General features: G+C 43.8%; 3 protein-coding genes and 1 non-coding gene across 4 annotated transcripts in view; all 4 read left to right on the plus strand.

The window, feature by feature from the left end:
- The window catches only part of LOC121690252 (C-type mannose receptor 2-like), a 1,098,322-nt gene that overhangs the window by 873,477 nt on the left and 199,048 nt on the right, over positions 1–25,797 (plus strand). The gene's annotated exons all lie outside the window — the stretch shown is intronic.
- On the plus strand, positions 1,131–20,596 carry haus6 (HAUS augmin-like complex, subunit 6). Its single transcript, XM_042070694.1, has 16 exons — positions 1,131–1,462; positions 2,007–2,102; positions 2,247–2,325; positions 2,856–2,988; positions 3,945–4,089; positions 6,709–6,771; positions 6,923–6,980; positions 11,581–11,754; positions 11,946–12,178; positions 12,281–12,410; positions 12,682–12,784; positions 15,846–15,924; positions 16,097–16,268; positions 17,323–17,418; positions 17,610–17,745; positions 19,558–20,596. The coding sequence occupies exons 1-16, from the start codon at positions 1,362–1,364 to the stop codon at positions 20,352–20,354; spliced, it is 2,595 nt and encodes an 864-aa protein (XP_041926628.1). The 5' UTR covers positions 1,131–1,361; the 3' UTR covers positions 20,355–20,596.
- On the plus strand, positions 16,949–17,079 carry LOC121690559. The gene has a single exon (XR_006025145.1).
- The window catches only part of dennd4c (DENN/MADD domain containing 4C), a 75,356-nt gene continuing 70,399 nt past the window's right edge, over positions 20,841–25,797 (plus strand). The window contains exon 1 of the mRNA XM_042069575.1: positions 20,841–21,110. The gene's annotated coding sequence lies outside the window, so the exon portion shown is untranslated. The remainder of the gene's footprint in view (positions 21,111–25,797) is intronic.

A 25,797-nucleotide genomic window follows, 5' to 3' on the forward strand; every position in this document is an offset into this window, starting at 1 on the left:
AATTAATTGATCACGGTATATATCAACATAACATGTCTTGACAGTCACAGAAAACCTCCCCAAACCCAAACAGAATTCATGCTCTAGTAGGCTACCAAATGCCTTGAACAAATCTAGAAACATGCTCGAAACAATATGTTGTCTATCATATTTCTAATCTATGAGATCTAGTGGAACTCCGGATGAGATATTTCTGGTGAGTGTTATAAGAGTAAATACTTAATGACTTTTCCATACTCCATAATATTTAGAATACTGTAATGGAATGGCTGGGATAAAAGCAAAGCAGTTTTAAAATATTTTGATTTAAATCAACGTGTGCCGTTATCAATCCCTTATTTTCTTTCTCACTGGGATCTGTAAAGTAGGTTATTTCATGCACATGTTTATCCATAGTGTGGTGTAAAACTGGGGCCCTGGAGGGGGCCAGATCAGTCCCGCCAGCAAGTTTCATACGGCCCCACCAGAGATTTTGGGTAAAGGAAAAATCAGAGGGATAAAAGATATTCACATCCAGTTGTCTTCAACAATGTAAGCAATATATGATATGATAATTTAGTTAAACATAGTGTGGGGTATTGGGCCACACAAAATATAGGCTATATGTTAGCGATGAATGATTAAACTCGAAATTTCGAAAAATTCAACGTTTTGAATGCCAGATTAAAAGACATAAGGCATTCTGTTGAGTCGGTCAACTGATTGACTGACTGTCCGGATTCAGTGGCATCTAGCTCTCTCTCCAAACTAGTTTTGCCATGACAAGAATAAAGGCGAAACGTCGAGATTAAAGTTAGTCGACGTGATAAACCAATTTAATTTTAACTTGAATCTCGCCATGGCGACTTTAATCTGGACACTTGTTAAAGTCGACATGATATTTCAACGATATATCCGCTGTAAGATCTTTGATGGTAAAGAACAAAGAATCTTTGGCCATGACGGCCACCACAACGAATCCAACCCACTGCCTAATATATGTTTGATGACACCCCTGCCATAGACTAGCCTGGGTTTCCCCATGCGTTAGCCAGGCTAGCCATAGACAGTAAAAATATGAAAGTGTTTATCAGGTTTCCTATATCAAACTGATCTGCTTTTTATCTTGCAATGCTCCTTTTAACATGTATGTGTAATCAAAGAATGTCTATAATAGTAGTAGACGGACCCTCTGCACTGATATATAAGTAGAACACTTTATACTTTACACTTTGCAGTGGCTCTCTGGTGTAGTGTAAACATTGAACCGGAAGAGGACAACGTTAGCTTCCGGAGCAATGCCTCAAACATTTTGGCGGTTGCTGTGCTCACGTCACATCAATGGGCTGTGGTACCACAAATCTGGCCAACTTTTTTGAAGAATGGCCTTAAATCAAAAGGAAAGTGCTAAATATTTATGGGCATTTCTCTTAAGTCTTGGATTTAAAGCCGAAGGAAATAAACGCCATGTCGTCCTCGGAGAGTAAGTTGTTACATGTTGACAGTTTGGTTAACGGTAATATTTGCTAATGTCGCTAAAGTTATCGTCATCTGATGTTATAGGTATCAGGGGGCTATGTACCAAACTAACCAGATATTCAACCACATCTCTCTTACATTGATTTCTCTGTGCATCCGATAAAGCATCTTTGGTTCTTACATTCAGTTGTCTCGCTTGGTTGTCAACTAAGTTGTTTAACGTTAGCATCGTCTAACGTAAATTTACATTCACTGTTTAAGTTGCTAGCTAACGTTAACAAGCTAGCTTCAAGTTAGTGTAATAGATGACGTTATTAATATCAGTAGGTGAGCACAACATCTAAGGTTGCAATAAAACGTTTGTCTACGTAACTGATAACCTGACCAACAACAACTTCGGGTCTGTGTGGAAGGAGCTAGAATAACGTAAACATTGATTCGTCAATGGCAAGACTAACGTTAGCAGCCTAGGTTTAAAGCAATCTGCCATTCACAGAATTTGGAATATTTCCTCATTTAAATACATTTCACTTTGTGTTTCTTGCTAGGACTATGTTTGACAAACCCAACAAGGAAGCTTTTTACATCGTCATCCACTTCCTTATGGAGAAACTTAATCCAGCACGTACCCACGAGGATTTCAGGTGAGATGCTAAACCAGATGGGAGCTGAAATCACGAGCACAATATCTATCACCCAGCACTCATAGTATTCAGAGTAGCGTGAGTAAAATCATCATCACCACAACACTACAATAACTTCCTGCAACATCCCAATCTGTTTCACAGACATTGCTATCCAGTGTTGGACCGTAAGCAGGATGCTGAGTTTAGAAAGCTTACCTTGGCTCGACTTCAGGAGATTTCGGTATGGTGGCTGACTTCTGTACTGTGCTTCTCTGTGCTCCTCTAAGTGAACTAAGGTCTATACCTGGGAACTAAGGTCTATACCTGGGAATTGTTTTTTTTTTTTATTGACTTTCATGCAATGACATGCAGATTATATACAGAGACTACCCCAAATCAGCAGAAGAAAACAACACACACAAACCCAAACAAACAGACCAATCACTACCCTGCATGTGTCCTTGGGCAGCCGTGGCCCACTGGTTAGCACTCTGGACTTGTAACCGGAGGGTTGCCGGTTCGAGCCCCGACCAGTGGGCCGCGGCTGAAGTGCCCTTGAGCAAGGCACCTAACCCCTCACTGCTCCCCGAGCGCCGCCGTTGTAGCAGGCAGCTCACTGCGCCGGGATTAGTGTGTGCTTCACCTCACTGTGTGTTCACTGTGTGCTGTTTGTGTTTCACTAATTCACCGATTGGGTTAAATGCAGAGACCAAATTTCCCTCACGGGATCAAAAAAGTATACATACTTATACTTATACTTGTGTCGTGCAGAATGAGACGGGCGGCTCCTTCCCTAAAGTGCTGGCCTCCCACCTGCTCTCCCCCTGCGGGCCCAAGTTCATCAACATCATGCTGGGTCTGACCAAACACGTCATGCTGGAGGAGATGAAGAGCTTCCGCACAGGTACTCAGACACTACACACACACACACACACACACAATCAATCTAACAATGTACAGGTGCATCTAAAAAAAAAAAAAAGAATATTGTGGAAAGGTCCATAGTCCTGCCCTGACTGAAAGATTAAAGGCTCAGAAAAAACATTGCCGGTGTTTTGACTTAATTAGCTGATTAGGGATCTTCTCAGGTTGACATTTCTGTATTATGAATTCTTTATTATTTTGAGATACTGGATTTTTGATTTCCATGAGCTGTAAACTTTAATCATCAAGATTAGAATAATCAAGATTAAAACATAAAAAGGCTTGAAATATTTCACTTCATATGTGAAGAATCTAGATTATATGAAGGTTTCACTTTTTGAAATAAATTACAGAAAAAACACTTCCATGATATTCACATTTTGAGATCATAAGATGCACCTGTTTATAGACATGCATGTCCATATTGACAAAAGTTGAAATATTTAGAAACTGGCTAACACTCCCAGCCTTTCATTGGTAGAAAATGTGTGTAAGCAGCATAGAACTAGCTCAAGCAGGCTCAGGAGGTTTTGTACAACCAAAACACATCCAAAGACACCAGACCAGGCCTCTAATTGAGGCCGACCTAAATTTATTCAAACCTGTAGCCACACCAGGCCAGTAAGGGGCCTGCGTTTAATTGGGCATTAATCGAGTTTTGACAGTATACCCATATGTGATTAGCCCCAGATTTAGCCCAAAGTAGATCTGCTTGAACTTTGATCTCTGCTGCCAGGCTGGTGATGTGTCCAACGCTGACGGCACACAGCAGTGGGCAGCCATGGCATCGATCCAGCTACAGCTGCTGTATCATGTCATCTTTATATGCCTGCCAAGGGCAAGGTCCAATACCATTCACCATCTGTCCCATGTAAACCAGTGGTTATTACCTGGGTTATAACTCAGGTGTGTGTGTGTGTGTGTGTGTGTGACCAGATGGCTCGTGGGTCCCGGCAGCTGTTGCGGTGCCCGCGAGCAGTTTGGAGATGGCACAGAAACGCCTCCAGGTCGCAAGGTCACGCCACATTGCGGCCATCGTGGCTCGGGACCGCCTCAATTGGGAACGCCAGCTTAGAATCAAGTGAGAACCAGCCTCTTATTCTCCCATTATAAGTTATTCTGTCTGTTTCACCTCCCCACCCCACCCCTCACACACTCACACACACACATGTTATCAACAAGGTGTGAACGGGTCATGGAATTTCTGAAATATCATGGAATTTTGGAAAGTCTTTTCCAGACATGGAAAGTCATACCATGGAAATCCAGAGTTCTCGCGAGAGCACAATTTGAATTGTGCCCGCAAGATACTCTGGCCACGAGCAATGATCCAAATTTCTTCTATCTCTCGAGCGAGAGGGACCAATCAAATCGGTGTAGGCGGGACAAAGGCGAGCTACACTGATGACTGACGCTGATGAATTGTTGTGATTGGTCGTAGCGTTATCCAACTGCGTGCAGTGAGAGTTTCAAATGCATGCTTGGTGCAGCCCCTCGAATTGGGCCATTTTCATTACTCGTGGCCAGACCCTTAATCTGAAAGATTCCAGGGTCTGGTTTACCAGGCTAGGAAAGTCAGGGAATTTGATCATTTTTGGGAATTCTGTTGTAGCAGTTTAAAATGTACTTGCCAAAATACATGTATATAAATATATTTCTGTGCAGAATTGTTGTATATCTGATTCTTAGCTTTACTGCTTGCTTGAGTAGTAAAAAGTAAAAGATTGTTGAACGCAACACAGCATTCATTATATAGTATGTCATGGAAATTCAAGTGTCTTATCAGGAAAAGTCAGGAAAAAAAAAAGTCATGGAATTTTACATTTACATTTAGAGTGGGTATCAATCTCTTACTGTCACTCACACACAGACAGAATCTGGCGCCTGCTCATTTCCATGTTCTCTTTATTTTCATTGCATTTTACTACATTAAATTTTGTTAGTACAGAAAAAGTGAAGGTTTGTTTAAGGCACTTGACCAGCGTCCTGCCGAAAGAGAAGTTTTGTGCAGCCTGTTCATCTCTTCCAACCTCAGATGAGATACTCAAGCACAGGAACAGTGTTAAAGGAATTATCCGGAGTAAAATGCACTTTAGATCAATTTACGGATGATTGGGAGTACATACGTTGAGTTGACATCCAAATCATGTCATTCGGATGTGTTTTGAGAAAGTTCGATGTTACCGTTTTTAGTCAAAACTCGTTAGCCTGGAAGTGACGCGGGCATGTCATTTCGCCGCTACAAAACGCTATTTTTATACCTCTTCTACAGTTCCAAACAACATTGCACTTACGTGGTAGTGAGTAGAGGGTCCCTAAAGCCAAACCGAAGTATCCCGATGTCTTTATGTGGTCGGATAGAGAGTCCAGAATGAATTTCATCAAGCCAGTACCTTTCCGGAAATGTTGCCATCTTTGCTGCCATCTTCAGGGGAAAGTCCGTAGAAGTCGATTGCTGAGTGTGGAGTAAAACACTCTGGAAATTCACAATTTCGTCGCCATTTAAAAACAAACAAAAAAAAAAAAACATAGTCCAGTCCATACAACTTCATTTCCATTTCGAAAGAAATACTGGACTATGTTTTTAAAAAACATATCGAACTTTCTCAACACACATCCGAATGACATGATTTGGATGTCAACTCAACGTATGTACTCCCAATCATCCGTAAATTGATCTAAAGTGCATTTTACTCCGTATAATTCCTTTAAAGGAACACAATGGAGTTCTTTTACGGCGTCAAACTCATTCTGATGCTACACTGACTTATAATAGGGAGAATGGAATCTCTAACATTGCCAATGCGCACCCAGAACGCTTGATATTGCACTATGTAACGTTGTTGACTGGGTAGGATTGTTTGATCCTTTTAGTCAGTTTATGGCTAAGTGGGTATTGTCTTAGTGCCGAATGGCATTGAAAATTGATGCCAAGGGACACAGTGTTCCTTTTACCACAAACCATTCCCTAAGTAACCAGGACAGGAGGCTTACATCAGGGGTCATCTTCTGGGCTCTGCAACTGACCAGTAAGACTCATCAGAATGACATGACATGACTAAATAATGACCTGGAGTACACTTATACTCCTGGGAGCACTCAAAGTGCTTTACAAAGTTCATGCCTCAGGAGTTTTCACATAAATTTGTGTTTTCGGAAATGTTTGTCCCATCTGACTCATCCGGCATGGGGAAAGGCGGTCACCCCCTTTGGCAGTGAAACCACCACTTGGCCTAGATTACTAGTGAGAAAAATGCCATCATAGAGAAGGCTATTCAAGCAACCAAAGGTCTCCTGACGCACACAACTGGTCTCACCAATTCAGAGTTTTACATCTTGATCAACGAAGGGCAATTATCAGTTATTCATCAGTTTAGTTGACGTGAATGTGTAAAATCTTATTTAAATATGCCATGAGCGAGAGTGGGGTTGGTTAGTATATATGTTTATAAAGTTGTTGTTGTTGAAGATGGATAGATGGATAGATAGATAAACTATATTAATCCCCTATTACAACGTAGGCTATTAGACATTACTTTAATTTTAGTTTTAGCTCTAGAATTAAATCTAGCTTGGTCGCTCAACCGTTTTTATGTTTTACCTCGATGTGAATGTGTATTCACCACATTTTTGCCTGTGTGTGTGTGTCAATGTAGTTTGTTAATTGTAGATTTGTTTGGGTTTTTGTTCCTTTGTGAAGGTCCTGGGAGAAGTCTGTGCGAGCCCTCATGGCAGAGAATGCCAAGTATGAGGAATTGCTTGAGTAAGTTTGGATTCTCATTTTCCCTGGAAAATCTTTAACACCGTTTTGCACAACAGTTTTTTTAAATTTTTTATGGATACCGTTTGCCTGTTTTTTTTTGTTTGTGTTGAAAAACTGTGTTGTGTTTTTTCACCTGATGTCTTCTCTGTAGAAGCCTGGAAGCCTCTGATGAGCAGAATGGAGGTCTGGTGCAGGAGAAGGTTCTGAAGGTTTGTAGACAATTCTCTTGACTTGCTGGACCAAGCAGATCTCATTGCAGATCTCAATTTCTTTTTTGCCATGTTTTTATTGATGTTCTAGTGTTTTTTTCTGAGATTGTTTTTCTTTTGTTTGTTTAGCTTACTTTTGTTTGACTTTTTTTTTGTTGAGATTTCACCATCCCGCCTTCAAGTCAAGTTTATTTATATAACGCATTTCACACACAGAGGTCATTCAATGTGCTTTGCATAAACAAAACCAAATAATAATAACAAATAAAAGCATAGAAGGGCAATATAGTCAAAGAATAGTTCAAAAGGTAAAGATCATAATAAAAAGAAAACATAAAACACAAGGTAAAATCATTTAAAAATAGAGAATGATTAAAAAGACAAAAGACACACGGTAGAATAATTTTCAAGACAGATTCAGAAATTATAACTCAGTGCAGTTAGCAGAAAGCATCTGAGTTTGGTCTTAAGTCTAGATTTAAAACTGGCTACAGTTGGGGCCTTTTTAATGTCATCCGAAAGTTGGTTGCAGAGCTGAGCCGCATAGCTTTAGCTGCTTCACCATGTTTAGTTCTAACAGCAGGTTTTACTAACAGGTTTTTCTCCTGAGACCTGAGAGGTCTGGAGGGTGTGTACTGCTGAAGCATGTCTCAGAGGTATTTAGGTCCTGCTCTATTAAGTGATTTATAAACAAGCAGTAGTGCTTTAAAGTCAATTCTGTAACTTACTGGAAGCCAGTGCAGGGACTTGGAGTAATGTGGTCAGTTCTTTTAGTTTTTGTGAGAACCCTAGCTGCTGCATTTTGTATCACCTGAAGCTGTTTGATAGTCTTTTTAGGAAGGCCTGTGAAAAGTCCATTGCAGTAATCAACCCTGCTGGAGATAAATGTATGAATGAGTTTTTCTAGATCATCTTTTGACGTCAGCCCTCTAAGTTTGGCAATATTTTTGAGGTGGTAAACCGCTGATTTAGTTATCGCTTTCATGTGGCTGTTGAAATTTAGATCACTGTCAATTAATACACCAATTAATAATAGCCAATTAAACATGACCAAGAAAAAATATTTTTAACAGTATCCTTTGCTTTCAACCCTTTTGTGTCAAGGACAGTGGCAACCCTAAGTCTTTCCTCCTTTTTACCAAATATAATTACTTCAGTTTTTTTCTTTGTTCAGCTGAAGAAAATTTTGAGACATCCAGGTGTTCATTTGTTCTATACACTGACAGAGATTCAAGGGGACCATAGTCGTTTGGTGACGGAGCGAAGTAAATTTGTGTGTCATCTGCATAGCTATGATATGAAATCAAATTATTTTGGATGATTTGTTCAAGTGGGAGCATATAGAGGTTGAATAATAGTGGCCCCAAGATCGACCCCTGGGGAACACCACAGGTCAAGGACATTGGTGTTGAGGTACTGTTTCCAATGGTAACAAAGAAACTCCTTTCTTGTAAATATGATTTAAGCCAGTTGATAACTATGCCTGTAAATCCAACCCAGTGTTTTAGTCTGTGTAATAAAATATTGTGATCAACAGTGTCAAATGCTGCACTAAGGTCCAATAGCACTAGGACTGATGTTTTACCTGAATCTGTATTGAGGTGTACGTCATTGAAAACCTTGATGAGCTGTTTCAGTGCTGTGATTTGCCCGAAAACCTGACTGAAAGTAATCAAAATACTTGATGTTAGGAAGGTGGTTAGTTGATTAAAGACTATTTTTTCAATAATTTTGCCAATAAAAGGTAGATTAGATATGGGCCTGTAATTGTTTAGCATGGAGGCGTCCAGGTTATTCTTCTTGAGAAGTGGCTTTACAACAGCTGTTTTTAGTGACTTAGGAAAAATGCCAGACAGCAGTGATGAATTTACCATGCGAAGAACATCTGCAGCTATAAGGTGAAACAGTTTTAAAGAAGATGGTTGGCAAAATGTTTAAGCCACATGTGGAAGAGCTGAGCTTCTGTACCGTTTTTTCAAGTGTCGTGGTCTATCAAGCTGAACTCTGACATCAAGTTAAGTTTACCTCTATTTGTAGCTGGAAGTTCCGGATGTTGATTTGGTAATTGAGTAGATATGTTGAGTCTGATTTTGTCAATTTTACCTTTGAAAAAAGATGATAACTCATTGCATTTATTAGTTGAGAGAAGTGCAGGCGCTAATTGTGAGGAGGGATTTGTTAACTTATCAACAGTTGAAAATAGAACACGAGTGTTGAACTTCTACTGATGATGTTAGAAAAGAAAGACTGTCTTGCTTTGCATATTTCAGAGTGCGGAGCATCTCTTTATGGATTTCATAGTGAATCTGAAGTTTGTATTTACGCCATTTTCTTTCGGTCTTTCTACACTCTTTTTAGGAGTTTAACTGCTGGATTTTGCTTCCATGGTGTTTTCTGTTTGTCCTTAACTTTCTTGAATTGTAATGGAGCAATATCATTCATAATGTTTGCCATTTTTGCATTAAAGTGATCAAATAAGTCTTCTACCTAGTCTGACGGTTGACTTGACGTCTGCGAAAGTGCTTGCTCAAAGAGAGCACTTGTCTGATCGTTTATGATTCTTCTTTTTACCATCATAGATCTGTTCTGAGTTTGTGGGGACATAGACACATCAAACACATCTGTGTTGTAAAAAAAAGATTCACCCTCCCATATCTTAGAGAACGGAAGGAGGTCACCAAAGCATTGCTCCTAAGAAGTGTATGTTTTCTTGCACTACCAGAGGGGTATTCCATCAACCTCGCTAAATGCTAAACCTGGCTTATTTCGATAAGTCTCGCTAATATTGGTGAGAGAATATTGGTATTCCGTTCTATTAGTGTGGTTTACGTGAATCCCAGCTTGGTAACTATGGGAATTTATGCTACAGAACTAAACTGGTCCGTAGCAGGTTAACTTTCAAGCTTAATCAAGCTGTGTTGCAAAAAAACCCATCAGTCGGAAAATGAGTCCAAAAAGATGGTTCCGTCAACCAACTTCAAAAATAGAAGTAGAAATGTTTTTTTCCGACAGTGTCACCAAGCATATTCACTAGTTCCCAGGAATGTATGAAAATTCTGCAACTTAAAGTTTTTAACTTGACGTGTGTGGTGCCACGCGTAGCGAGACAGCATAGTAAAGGCATCATGTTTGCGTGTTCTCAGGTTCGCTTCCCGCACAAAGCATTTACATAGCTTATCACCCTGATAATGGCATTTTAGTTATACTCTTTAATGAAAGACATGTCCTAGGCTACTATTGATAAAGGGTCATGCACATTTTGGTAGCCTGTTTAGTGACAGTAAATAGGCTATGCCAGTGCTACATAAATCTGATGCAAGCCATATATATAATTCTGTAACCTGTAGCCTATAGCCTAGGGCATATGGCTACTAATGATTAAAACCGCTTCATGTGTTGATGATTGTTCATGAATGTCAAATCAACTGTGTGCTACACAGATTAAATATTAAATGACAAATTGAAATCCATTGCATTTCAGATAATTATATTTCACAAACACTTTGGCAGAACTACAAGACTTATGGGAGACAATAGGCTATATTACGTTGATACCAATTTCTTTGATGACCACCTAGACAATAATTTGGAGTGAACCCTTTTAATCTAAGAACACATTTGAATAGCCATCGTTTTGAATAGCCATCAGCAAGACAATCAAACTCTCTATCGATTTCAAACCATGATCATTGTTGTTTAAATGTATGATTTTATTATTTCATTATTCTCCAATTTATATAGGCAACTATTTTCTACTTGATGACTTTCGATGAAGATTCCGCTTGTAAATCGAACAGAAATCCTCTAGTATTGGCTTAATTTTATGACATATATCCTCTTTTCGTCAATCTACTGTTTTGGTCTACTTTTCTTCCTCGTGCACAAACAGACATGAAGCTGACCTAACCCTGGCTTGAATAAACGAAGGCAAGATGCAGCTAACTTGAGTTAATGGAACGGCTTCAGGCCCCAAGTGAAAGTCCATGCTAGTTCAAGGCCAGGCTATTTCTGTTAAGCGCCGCCTTCATTAGTGAGGTTGATGGAATGACCCTCAGATATGGAAGTGGTTATCTGTGTCAAGTGACTAAGGAAATGAATGTGTTTGCATCAGTAAAGTGTTTGTTTTGGTTTGTTTTTATTTGAAACTATAGGTGCATACAAAGTGCACTAGCGCCCTCTAGTGCATAGCACTTCTCAGGACTCCATAGTACTGAGATGATGATATGAGCAATGGTATTTCGTTATGAAATAAATGATTTTACAGCAAATACAGATCATTGTTGTAATACTGTGTTTAGATTTTCACATATGATGTGAGAAAATTAATGAAAGTTGTCTTTATTATAATAATGAAACCTTCAGGCAAACCTTTTCAATGACAAACATAAGGGTCTTTAGACCTACAGCCACTGTTGCCAGAAATAAGTCTTTAATTGCTCGGCACACGCCCTGCTTCCATTTCTGATTGGTCAGCATACTCTGCTTCCATTTCTGATTGGTCTGCAGACTGCTTCAATCTCTGATTGGCCTGACCCTGCTGTCCTGTGTCTTTGTGTGTGTGTGTCTTTGTGTGTGTGTGTCTGTGTCTGTCTCCCCTCAGGTGCGCGCTCTGTGGCAGGAAGTGGGGAAGGTACTGTCCAGCCTGAGGGAGAAGCAGGGGATCATGGACCGCGTGCTCCGGGGCGACGTGGACCAATACACGCTGGACGGAGCCGACATGAAGCTGAGAGTCCCCGCAGGGCTCCAGGAGAGGATGGACAAGATGGCCGACCAGGTGAGACGAGGCCCACTCCGTGGGAGTTTTCAAGCTGAATCCGCTACAGCAGATACTTGTGGGATATATATATATATATATATATATATATATATATATATATAACCCAAGTTTATCCAAGATACAGACTTGGACTGTTATGCCAGATAAATGCATGAATCAGCCCTAATGTCCCTGCTGTGTGTCTCCAGACCAGCAGGGGGAGCCGGTGTGACTCGACTCAGCCTTCGCTGCTCCACCTGCTGGACCTGCTCAAGGAGGCCCTGGCCACTCTCAATGAGGAGCGTTGCCGAGTTCTGGGCCCCACGGCGGAGCTGCGTGCTGAGGCTCACTCAGAGGGCCCCACGACGCAGGTGGATGGGGAAGCCCTGCGGCAACACGCGAGTCGGATAGCCCAAGCCCAGGAAGACCTGAATAGGCTGAGGTGAGCGCACTCTGCTATTGGATGCGTTTGTCTGTGCATTTGGGTAACAGGGCATGTGTTTGTGAAGTCAACAACTTGTGTGTGTGCGCGCCCCATTCCCAGGTCCAGAATGAGCACCGAGGACATCCCTCAGACCAAGAGCGCCATAAAAGACGCGGAGGCCAGCTGGGACAGGAAGTGGACAGAGCTGCTGAAAAACAGCGTCCTGTCCTCTGTCGTCAGCGCTGACCCAGTGAGTGCCTCCACCCCTGACCTTTCACCCCAGCATGAGAAGGCGTTAGAAAATGATTTGTTAGAAAAAGGGTTATAACATACACACTGTATGTCTAATGCCATTCAGAGGCATACCAAGGTCATGCAGTGTCATGTTTTGTAATGAGACACTCTGTCATGTAATGTAATGTATATTGTTTTCTGTTCCAATGCATGTTGATATATTATCTGTCCACATCGAATGTTTAAATGATGCTGCTAACCTAAAGATTCTGTCCTCTCTCCCCCAGGGTGTGGACGTTCTCCCTGCCATGACAGCCCTGTCCTTTGAGCCGACTCCTGAGGACCTGGTCAGACAGAGTGTCCTCTTCCGACACCCTCCCACTTCCACAGGTGAGTGTCACACTACCCTCCACTTCACACACACACACACACACACAGGCGTCCCGGTGCATAGTGCATAATTTCACAAAATTGCTATTTGCAGTGCTTGTAAAGTACCAGTGATGCGAGGAGGGGTAAAACGACACTTTTAACGTTACCAATTTAATTACACATCTTAAGAGCCATCATCCTGAACTCTACAAAGCATTTCGGAAAACTAAGCCAGAAAAAAACAGTACCAGCTAAAACCGTGACAACGCATTGCTAAGCTTTTCTTTACAATTGCAATCAGTTTCTGAAGTGTGTAACGTTGGCTAGAAAGCTAGCCTGAGTTTCATGAAGTCCAGAACGAAGGCTAGCTGCAAAGTTACTAGCGTGTTATAGGTCTCATTCATTTTACTCTACAGACTGACATACCCTACAGACTGGGTTACAGCTGCATTTCTGTTCATTTGAGAACAATGTGTCATATTGTCAACAACACAGTTCTTGGGGAACTATCTTGTAGGTTACTGTTCAAGTATGACATGAACATGTTTATGTGAAAATATTACTTAATAAATGTACCATATTTGAAATCATTTAAATATTGTTTATAAGTGAATGTCTATTTCTAATATGATACAGGGTTGAATCAAAATTAAGTTTTGAATGTCCTGTATCTACAGCAAGTAGCCTACGCTATCATAATAACAGGTTCATTGTAGCACAGGAGAGCTAAATGGCTAAATGATACCCTCCGATCGCAGCGCACCAAACTCAGAGCCGCGGAGAGGAAATGGCACAAATCCAAACTAGCTGACGACCTCAAAAACTACCAGACACTCCTGACCTCCTTCTCAGCCAGCATCACTGCTGCTAAGACTGCTTTCTACAATGACAAAATCAACAGCGCTACAGACACTCGAAAACTTTTCTCAACCTTCAAATCGCTACTCAACCCTCAGCTGCCTCCTCCTCCATCCAGCCTTACTGCAGATACCCTCGCCTCATTTTTTACAAACAAAGTGGCGGCAATCAGCAGTCAATTCTCTACATGCCCACTCAACGCATCTGACTCAGATACCGCACTCCTACAACCTCTAGGGACTGCTGGAACATCTTTTTCAGCATTCACGCCTCTCTCCGAGAGTGAAGTGTCCAGACTCCTGACATGCAGCCGTCCTACCACATGCTCGCTGGACCCTATACCTACGAGCCTACTTCAGTCCATCAGCCCGACCATCGCTCCAGCTATCACACATGTGATCAATGCCTCGCTAACCTCCGGCACATTTCCAACAGCGTTCAAAATGGCCCGGGTAACACCGTTACTTAAGAAAGCTTCTCTCAACCCTGCTCAAGTCGAGAACTACCGCCCTGTCTCACTACTGCCTTTCCTATCCAAAGGCATTGAACGAGCAGTCTCCAAACAGGTCTCTGACTTCCTTTCACAGAACAACCTTCTGGATCCAAATCAGTCTGGGTTCAAAAGCGGCCACTCTACCGAAACGGCTCTGCTGTCTGTAACAGAAGCCTTAAAAGAAGCCAGGGCGACCGCTCGGTCATCAGTACTCATTCTGCTTGACTTATCGGCTGCCTTTGACACGGTTAATCACCGTATCCTTCTCTCGATACTCGCTGACATGGGAATCTCCGGAGCTGCTCTCTCCTGGTTTGAATCCTACCTCACAGGACGCTCGTTTAACGTATCATGGCTTGGTCAGCTATCTGCACCTCACCATCTCACCACAGGGGTCCCCCAGGGCTCAGTGCTGGGCCCCCTCCTCTTTGCTATCTACACCACCTCCTTGGGACAGATTATCCGTTCGCACGGCTTCTCATACCACTGCTATGCAGACGACACACAGCTCTATCTGTCCTTTCCACCTGACGACCCCCTGGTTTCAGCACGGATCTCGGATTGCCTTTCAGACATAGCTACATGGATGAAGGCACACCACCTCCAGCTGAACCTCTCAAAGACTGAACTGCTGGTCATCCCAGCTAAACCTACCATACACCACGACATCAACATCAAATTTGACTCCCTGTCTGTTTCACCGACCAGGACTGCAAGAAATCTAGGAGTTGTTCTCGACAACCAACTAAACTTCTCAGATCATGTTGCCTCAGTCGCCCGGTCATGCCGTTTCGCACTCTACAACATACGGAAAATCAGGACTTACTTGACTCAAGATGCTACCCAACTTCTGGTTCAGGCAATAGTCATCTCACGACTCGACTACTGCAATGCCCTCCTGACAGGTCTCCCAGCCTGCGCAGTGAAACCACTTCAGATGATCCAGAACGCAGCGGCGCGCCTGGTCTACAACCAACCCAAAAGGGCACATGTTACCCCGCTGCTCATCCAGCTACACTGGCTACCTATGGCGGCCCGCATCAAATTCAAGTCTCTAACGCTTGCCTACAAAGTAGTCTCCGGTTCTGCTCCCACCTACTTGAATGCCCTCATACAGACTTACACTACCTCCAGACCGCTGCGCTCCTCTGACGAACGACGTCTAGCTCTACCACCGGTACGCTCAAGCCAATCCAAACTTTTCTCATCTGTTGTTCCTCGTTGGTGGAACACACTGCCAGTTCCTACAAGGGCAGGGACATCCTTTTCCACGTTCAAAAAACTCCTGAAGACCCAGCTCTTTAGAGAACATCTACTCTCATAGCAACACTTACAACAAGTCTTACTGATCCTAGCACTCACCAGCCGTTAAACTGACAAGTAACTGTTAAAATACAGCACTCACCGACGCACTTATTCTTACTGTACTCTAATGTGTTTTTTTTAAACTGTCCTAAAATTGTGAGAATTGTTCTAAAACTTACTGTTTACCATGTTGTTAGTCGCTTTGGTTAAAAAGCGTCAGCCAAATGTAATGTAATGTAATGTAAAAGGAGAGACTTTTCAATAAATAAAAATTAGCGTTGTGTATCGGCATCGGCCAAAAATGAGCTTGTAATTATCGACATATCGGCTAAAATTCAATATTGTGCATCCCTAAATCTAATGCATAGATGTGTAGGGGTACAAAATTGCAGATATTTCATGCGCTATGTTTATGTTTCCCAGATCCAGAGGTGAAGATTCCACAGAGTCGGCAGAATCTAGTGGAGGAGATGGTTACGAAACAAGCAGAAGACCATGACGGGTGTGTGTGTGTGTGTGTGTGTGTGTGTGTGTGTGTCTTGTGTTTGTATGTCTTTGTGTGTGTATGTCTTTGTGTGTATGTATATCTTATACACATTTTTTGTCATTTTACATGATCACACATGATCAAAGAGGAACACATTTCATAACATGTATCTGTCTGAACGTCAAAGATTCCGCAACATTCCGTCTTCAGCTGAGCAGAGTTCTGATGAGGAGTTGGATTCGGTTCCTGTGGAAACTCCCATGATGCCTTGCGTTCTGGAATCGCCAAGAGCAGTCACACCAGTGCAGCCAGCTCCTGAACAACCTCCCCAAAAAACTCCTCTGGTGTCTATACTAAAGGTATCACACCTGAGACCACAGCTGAGAGAAGCTCCAGTATTCTCCAACGTTCTGGAATGTTTGAAAGTTCTAGATTGAAGTTCCAGCATCCTCAGTGTTCCACTATTACCAGCTGGTCCCTCCTCTCCTAGTTTTTCTCCATCTCTAACTCTGTCCGATACAGTTCATCAATGCATATCTACATGCACTGCTGTTGAAAAGATTTGGGATCACTTACAAATTGTCTTGTTTTCAATAAAAAAACATAACCTCCACAAAATAAGTTAGGCTAGGAATAGACAAAAATGAACAGGAAATGGGGTGTTAGTAATCAACAAGTTTAAAATATAATTCTTATTATAAATATATCATTGAAATAATTGTGTCCTCCAACAAACTTTTTCAAAATGTTAAGGGATCTTTAACTGCCCTTAAGTATCAAACTTTTAAACAGTATCACAGTTTAAACAGTATATCTCGGTTTTAACTGAGTTGTCCAGTTCATTATTGTCTACAGGGATGCGATAGCTCAACAGGTAGATTGACAGACTACCGCTCCCGAGGTTGCAGGTTCGAATCCCATGAAATCCTAGACCAGTGTCTGAGTGTGTTACCTACCCACCTGTGAACGAGGTGTTAATGGCAGCCAAGTGGGCAGTGTGAGCGCATGCTCACCTAATCACCTCTAAATGAGGTGTGAATGGGAGGCAGATACCTGGGCAGTGCTGAGTTGTGCGCTGTCCACCACTGGCTCTCCCTACAGCATCCTTGCTCTCTGATGACCGGGGCGAATTGAGTGAAATCGTCACGGACAGATACGGAGCAGACAACATCTTTATGTTTATGTCCATAAAACCATATCCATGTTTACAGACATGTCATGGTCTATATTTATGTTCAGAAAACCATATCCATGTTTATGCCGCACCTTGCTCAGGTGGCATCACTGTGAATTATAACCATCATAGATGGAGAAAGGGATTCACTAAAATGGCAAGAAAAAATTGACAGTTAACCTCTTCTGTGTAGTTAATTTTCTGTAATATGTTGTCACATAATCTCCATTTCGTTATAGGACAAGACAAAACCTGCCAATGCACAGACCAAAAAGTCTGCAGTGAAGAAAAAAGCAGAAATCTTGGATCTTGAGTTTGATAATTTGGCTGAGCAGGTAAGACAACACACTTGCGTTCTTAGATCTGACATTAAAATAAAAATATATAAAATAAAATAAAAATAATTGAAATTAGTGATACATATGTGCACAGGCTATAATCAAAGCAGTGCTACATTAACGTATGTTTGTGTGTGTGTGTGTGTGTGTGTGTGTGTGTGTGTGTGTGTGTGTGTGTGTTCCTTTAGTTTGCTCAGGCGGTGACCACTAACCCTCAAGACCAAGAGGACAGTGAGGGAGGCATGGGCTTGGAGCACCTTCTGAGCAACATGATCGAGCCTCTCTCTGCCCGCAGACAGCTACCCCGCACACCAGAGAGCCTGAGTATGTCTGCCCCCCCCCGGCTGCCCCCACCCCTGGCCACGTCTGCCCCCACCCCTGGCTACGTCTGCCCCCACCCCTGGCCACGTCTGCCCCCACCCCTGGCCACGTCTGCCCCCACCCCTGGCCACGTCTGCCCCCACCCCTGGCCACTGCTCTGGCTCTCACACTGGTCTTAGGTCCAGGCTACACTGGGACAGCAACTGATCCGCTTCGTTTACATAGCGTAAAAAAGAATGCTCTCATGTTTTCTAACGTAACGTATGTGCCGCTATAACATCTGGCGTAGCCAGTTCCATTGATTATAGTGGAAGCTAATTGTTGTAACAGACGCTCCGCAAACGGAACGTTGAGTTATGTACCAAGTGTCCCTGTTAGACTGGACACAAGGCAACTTTTTGAGCAGTGTTGCTAGGCAGTGTTCCTGAGTTCTGTTCTGACTCATTCCCATTGATGTGGGGCCACATTTATTTTTTTCTGGAGAACTTTAAGCATCATTATTACACGGCTCTTCAGAGTGCTGCAGAGTCCTGTCGGGACTTATTTTCTGATAATTACCGGCGGACAATACATTATCCCTTACGTAGGCAAGTTATCATGATCATCCACTCAGAACACATGGAACCAGTTATGTGGTTGCCTAGCAACATTGCTCAAAAACTTGATCCACATATGACTCCCTTTATTGCAGCGTTTCTCAAAGTGTGGTCCAGGGACCACTGGTGGTCCGCAAGATATCCCAAGTGGTCCGCGAGCAGACGTGGTAAAAAATAATATAGATGAGTTGTTTTCAATATTGAACCAACTTGTATGTAAATCCAAACAGTTCTGCAACACTGCCTATGTAAGCTATGCCAGTTTAAATCATATGAATCCTCTGACACAATAAGCAAGGTGCAAAGACAATAAGCATGGTGGTTCAGTGAGTAGGCCTATTGTGTCTTAGCTAGTTGGTCCGTGAAGTTTTTTCTACTGGTTAAGTGGTCCTTGGTCTGAAAAACTTTGAGAAACACTGCTTTATTGGCATGGTGGAACAGCGGCAACGTCACAGACTGACAATCGTTGCAAGCCTGTGCCGCTTTGGATAATAGTCTGCCAAATATCAGTCAACTTTAACTTGGCAACAACACTGGCACTATGCCAGCTATTGGGTGAGCCAGCAGTTACGGCTCATAAACACAGTTGCGTTCCCTCAACGCATGCCAGTGGGTTTTCCCCACGGTAGCTATGCAAATGACTTGAAGTATAAATGTCATTTGATTGGCTGGTGCCGTCCGTCGATTGGCTTGATTGGCCGGTGCCGTTCGTCGGTGCAGCAACAGCTGAACTTCTCAACGTGAGCGACGGGAGCAACTCGACGCAACGGACCCACAATTGAGTTCTGCAACGGATGACGTGAGCCCATGTAAAGTGGACGGGATGCGTCTCCAGCACTGCAACGCACACAACTGTGTGTAGTAATGTGGAATAGCTGAAGGAGTCAAATCCCAGGATCTATTACCACTGTGCCCAGAGCAGGGCATTTAACCTAGAAAAGCTCCAGGTTAAGTGACTGCAGCCTGTAGGTCACTGTAAAGTACTCTGGATAAGAGTGTTAATAATTAATAAATACATAAATAATAAATTAACAAATGATGTAATATAATGTATAAACGCTAGTGATCTAATGGCGGTGTACCTCATGTACCTCCTGCTGGTGTTTAATGTGTGGCCTGCTGATGTGTGGTTGTGTTTGGTTGCACAGAATGTGCCTTGAGACGGGTATGTCTGTGGCAATATTTTGATATGGTGTTTGTGTATTTTTTTTTATGGCAGTTGCAGACGTCAGGACATCCTGGAGGAAGGCAGTGGAGGACGGCGTGACCCAGAAGGTGCGTCCTTCCGGAAAGTTTCCTGACAGTTTCACTGGCCTCTTCACGCCCTACTCGGAGGCTAGCAGAAGCAACGTGAACCCTGACGTGTCCTCCCTGAGTGCCAGCGACGCCCCTGTATCAACCACTATGCCTCTCCACACTCCCAGTGGCCATACTGCCACAACAGCCTCTGTGCCTCGCAGTCCCACTCTCCGCCAGCAGAGGGAAGCAGTTCCCTTCCTAATGTCATTTGACTCCTCCCACGTGGAGTCTTTGACCAGTCGGAGTGCCAACGAGGGTTTCGACTTCAGCATAGCCAACGAGACCATCCCGGAGTTGTCCAGTGGCGACAGTCTCCTTGGCAACGACAGTCTCCTAAGCAACAACAGCCAGGACCCCTCGCAAGAAGTGGAAGAGTTAGAGGACGGACCTGGGGAGGAACTCGTTTTGCCCCAAGTCGCGTCCCCTCTGGAGGGAGACAAAGTGTCGTCCTTGCTGTCGGCACGACTGCGGCTCCAGTCCATCCTCGAGAAGACTTCTTTCGTCGGCGCCACGGACCAAGACCTCCTCGGCTTTTCCCCCTGTGCCGCCCAAGGCACTCCTCACCGGGGCAGCAAGGGGCAGGGGACTGGGGACTGGGATGCCCCCCAACAGGTCTTCTCCTTGGACTTGGACCAGCTTGAGAGCCCCTCTCCTCCTCGCCAAGGAGACATGCACCTACCAAACCTACTCACCTTCTCTCCAGTCGACCAGCTGTAGCAGAGTCTGAGATGTGGGTTCTTAGTTCAGTGCGATTAAACATTTGTGTTAAATAGCCTTAAAATATGCCTGTGTTTTGTGTGTGTCTGTGTGTAAATAAGTGCTTGTCTCAAGATGTTAAAATGTAGTTGATGTCTGCCTTTCTAATTATGATTTAACTTGAATGACTAACTTGGCCTTTTTCATGAACTTTGTCACCTTCCCCGTTTGAAATAAAATTAATACATTTTAATAAAATTAAACTAGTTGTATGCCGTTTTGTGTTGAACGTGTTGTTTCGTGTTGAATGTGTTTACTGGGTGTGGGTTCGAGAAATAACGAACCCAATATCGTTACGAGCGCCGTGGTGATGGAAACCAGAAACCACCTGTGGTTCCACGGCTCTCGAAGTCATTAACACCTCTCTCAAGATAGGGGGCGGAAGAAACCTTTCTACAAAAATCCGGAAAAAGTCTAGTCATGAGAGCCCGTAGATCTGGGCGGTTCCATTCCACCTCTAACAGTGCACTCCGAGAAACCCAAGAGCCCGTACTAACAACACAAACATGGCGGCTACTGCCACCGACACACATCAATAAGAACATCGCCAACAAGTGGGACAAACAAACTTTCCTGGGATTATTGTAGCGTGTGCGCTCTTTACTATCAACAGGGATCCCCTCCATTCTCACAAAGGTGAAGACTGAGTATCGAGGCGGTCAGATCAGCAACTTGCCTACATGTCAACGTCCTCTTCTTTAAAAGAGTAAACAGCTGGTAAGTGGTGTAGAGCTTTATTTTACAAATCGAATTGTGTTATGATGAGCAGAGTTGGATTTAGAAAGTTATGATGCCAGGCGACGAGTTCTGCGTCTGGTTGCTTTGCGTATGTTATCACTTTGAACGTGTGGCGTTATTTGCTGAAATGTGACGTTTGGTGTTGCAGCGTTAGCCGGTTTTGGGGTTTTGTAATAACCTCATTGGTTTTGGTTTTGTGTGCGCAATGTCGAAAATGCGACTGTCAGATGTAACTTTTCTTTCGTGATTCCTTTCGGACACACGGCTATCGTTGCAAAACCACGTCTGGAAGAGCGCACGAAGTTGACCTAGTTACTAGCTCGGTGGATGCAACAGTTGGGCACGGAACAAGCCCGACCGGCCGCCCCCTGCTCGAGGCCCCGGAGTTGTGGGAGATTGAGATCGTTAGACTATTCAAACGGTGCAGGTGCTCACACAGTCACAGGGTGTGTCATATTCACGTAGCTTCGGTTTAGGCCTTATCGGTAAACGCGGTTTAATCCCGCGCCACAATGGAAACATCCGCATTGAGACTTAGCGCAGCTACAGTCGAAGTTCTTACAGTTCTTAGTAACCTGAACTTTTTGTTGTAGCTTAGTACTGTATGACCTGTTGTTGAAGCCACTTCAGAAAGACATCCACGGACGGTGCTGCCATCTAACCTGACTGCTGTTCCGTGTGCCATATGGCCATTTGTAAAATGACCCTCATCGGCTCATCCACAATCTGTTTGAACGTCGAGGTCTTTGCTGAGCAACTTCAGAATGCAGTACACAAACAAGATTATAAAATATTTTATTTTCCATTTTAGTCATGCCCAGCTGTCTGTGCTGCTTGTGGAACTTAGTGAGCCCTGCACAGGAGACAGCTCTGGTAAAACTGAGTCACAGGAATGTTAAGTGAAGTCAAATGGGTCACTAGGAGCATCCTGTGGGATGTCTCCCTGTAAAAGCGTCTGGGCGGCGGCTACCTTGCGTTAAAACTGTGTAGGTGGTCCAGGAGGGAAGCGTCTCCTCTCCTTAGCTTTCTGTTTGACCCATGGTTGACCTGACCACCTTGGGCCTCTTCTGGGTTAAACTGTGCTGTGTAGTGCCCCTGTTAAACACACACACACACACTCCAGAGGCGTTTATACTTTAGTCACAACTAGGAATGTTTCTTGCGATATGGGCTTGGCCTATTGTAAGCAAAGGAGTTCGGAAGTGATATGCTATGTGCATAATGAAAGGTGTTGCGGTTCTAACAGTTATGGTCCTGCCCTTGCCCTCTGCAAAATATGCCTTCACGTCTCAGTGGCATGGTGGTGTAATCTGCATTGGCAAGGCAACACTATGCTTCCAAGTCTAGCCTGGTGGTGTAATCTGCATTGGCAAGGCAACACTATGCTTCCAAGTCTAGCCTGGTGGTGTAATCTGCATTGGCAAGGCAACACAATGCTTCCAAGTCTAGCCTGGTAGTGTAATCTGCATTGGCAAGGCAACACTATGCAATGCAGATTACACCACCAGGCTAGACTTGGAAGCAAGCGCGCCGGAAGTTCCAAGTCTATCCTGGTGGTGTAATCTGCATTGGCAAGGCAACACTATGCTTCCAAGTCTAGCCTGGTGAAGTCTAGCCTGGTGGTGTAATCTGCATTGGCAAGGCAACACTATGCTTCCAAGTCTAGCCTGGTGGTGTAATCTGCATTGGCAAGGCAACACTATGCTTCCAAGTCTAGCCTGGTGGTTAAAACTTACTCTCATAAAGTTGGGGAATGAGTTTGACTCAACAGCCCCTCTAATGTTGACACTTTCTTTCTCACTGCACCCTGATACACATCACACATAATGTGTGGTTATAGGTGGCCTACTGTAGCTTGGCAGATAGGCACAAAATGGTGCATAAAATAAACTTCCTGCTTCTGTTTTTACTCCCGTGACCTTGTCCCTGCTTAGTCAAGATAGTTACTCAGTCTGGGTCAGAAGAACTGTGTCAGACCAGTGACACATCTGTGCCCGGTCAGAGCTACATCCGGCCCAATGTTGGTTCTGGTCTGGCCTGGTACTGCTATAGACCCTTTCAACTGCATAAACAAACCTGTGTTTCTAAGGCATTCCCAGTGGCACAGAAAACAACATTGAACTGAATGTAATTTGGCGACACAAAAGTTTTAAAGACGTCATTTTTTTTGTAGCATTATGCTAAGTCCGATTCATTTTCATTTCAAAGTATCTGTGTTGATTTGGAACATTTCAACCCTCTATGAACAGATTGAAAGGGTCTGTAGGCAGTGTGGTCCTGGAACCCTTTGCATGGTCTCAAGTGAATGCTTCCTGACCACTGTGGCTATAAAAACCCTGCTACACACACACACACACACACACACATACACAGAGAGAGATAGGCATTTGAACTATCAAAGCCTTTCACACATGTAGTCGATATGTGATCTATGTAGCATAGATGTTTGGTGTGAGAGTGGCACTATGCATTTTGTAATAATTTGTAAATCCAATAGTTTTTGGAGAAACATTTGTTGGATTTAAATGGTAGGCTAACCCTTAGTCTAGCATCGATGTTTGTTCATTGAGAACTACCAGCTTAGATCAGCTCTAGCTCAGAGTGAACGGAAAACAACTTAGATCTGGGTTGAGTCCGCTCACGATCCCATCAGCGTCTGTCTGACCGAGAGCCGCCAGTCGTCCGATCAGGTGCTTTAGGCCACACACACACACACACACTCAGTGAACTCAAGGGAGTCACGCCTCACAGACTCTGGGTCAAAGGTCACCATCGCATAACAGTCATGTGTGGTCGGCACTTGGTAAGTCGTCCATGAGGAGAACGGTCCCGTGCAGGTGTCCAGTGAGGTCTAACTCAGGTGTCCGGTGAGGTCTAACTCGGAACAGGATGTAGCAGACTTCTTAAGGAGTCTCAACAGGATAGAACACACTGGATGATCGATTAAGTGTGGCAGCCTTGACACTTGGACGTTATCTCTCGTGTCGGCTGTTTGAAGAGGGTTGAAGTTTGACCTCTCAGACAATGCAAAAAAAAAGCTGGCAGGCAACTGGTGTGTATAATCAGTCTTTGCAGTCAGTGATAAAACTGACAGAAAGGTGTGTGTGTGTGTGTGTGTGCTGTGCTTGGGTGTGTGTCAGTAGCATTAACTGAACAGTTTTAGTTTGTATTTCAGTTTGAGTGTGCTGGTATCGTAGGGAAATAAAGTGAGTGTGCTGCTTGGGAACAGGACAGTCGTTCCCTAAAGCAGTGCATTGTGGGAAGAACAATGGGCCGACGTGCGTGGGCAGGTAGGAGGGGCCTCCCGGCTGAAAGGGAAACATGACACCATTTCATCAGGTGCCTCTCTCCTGCTCCAAGAAAGCGCTGGCCTTTGTGCTAGCTGGACAAGCCTGGGCCAGGGCACTTTCTCTTTTTTTTTCAAGACACTATCTTCCTCTCTCTTTCTCTCCTCTCTCTCTCTTTCTGTCTATCTCCTCTCTCTCTTTCTCCCCTCTATCTCCTCTCTCTATCTCTCTCTCTCTCTTATTCTCTCCTCTATCTCCTCTCTCTCTCCCTCCCCCTTTCCTCCCAGCAGATGGGTTTAAGCCAGATAGCATGCTGCACAGTACTGTAGTGGACATCAGTGTGCGTAAGCACAGTCTACAGAGACACTCTTGTCTGTTTCTGTCTCTCTTTCTTTCCTTGTGTCTGTGGCCTCTACCTCTTTTGTATCATTCTCTTGACCTCTTGTTTTCTTTTTGTCTCTTTATCACCTCCTACCTTGCCCTCCTTTCCACTCTCTCTGTCTTTGTGTTTCAGTAGCCTCCTTTAACTCTCTTTATCTCTCTCTCTCTCTCTCTCTCTCTCTGTCTTTGTGTTTCAGTAGCCTCCTTTAACTCCTCTTTATCTCTCTCTCTCTCTCTCTCTCTCTCTCTCTCTCTCTCTCTCTCTCTCTCTCTCTCTCTCTCTCTCTCTCTCTCTCTCTCTCTCTCTGTCTTTATCTCCTCAGTGTTTTAGGCTGATCTTATTTTACCTGCACCTGTAGTGACTGACTCAGGTTTTTCCGCAGAAGGGCAGGAGTCAGGTGACCTCTTACACACACACACCTGAGGGAAACTGGCTCCAGCTAGACTATCTGTTAAGATGGCCTTGGAGGTGAGGGAGACTGAGTGTGATTTAGATACTGAGCTGCTGGTTGTGTTCATGGTCAGAGACACTCTCAGTGCTACCCTTGACTGCCCTCAAGAAGGATGTCCTTGCAGGTGTATTTCAGGGGACACAACAGATCCATGGATCAATTGGGTGTGCGTGCGTGCGCACGTGCGTGTGTGTGTGTGCGAACTGTTTCAGCTCAGGATGGTGTGTGTGTGGGTCTGTCTGTCTGATGTGCTGTCAGCGTTACTGACCTCACCTCACCGTTTTTCACAGACACTGACACACACATGCGTACAATACACACACACAGTCACACACACACACACACACACACACTCTCACACACACATATTCATGTGAGCTCACACACAGCCTACACAGAAAGCATGTGCGTGCACACACACACACACACACACACACACACACACACACACACACACACACACACACACAGTGTTCTGTCTGCTTTACTTTGTATCAGCCCCAATGTCATGCTCCCTGTGCTCATGTGATGTTTCAGCTGAGTGCA

This window comes from Alosa sapidissima, chromosome 18 (genome assembly GCF_018492685.1).
Source record: "Alosa sapidissima isolate fAloSap1 chromosome 18, fAloSap1.pri, whole genome shotgun sequence".
NCBI classification, from domain to species: Eukaryota; Metazoa; Chordata; class Actinopteri; order Clupeiformes; family Clupeidae; genus Alosa; species Alosa sapidissima.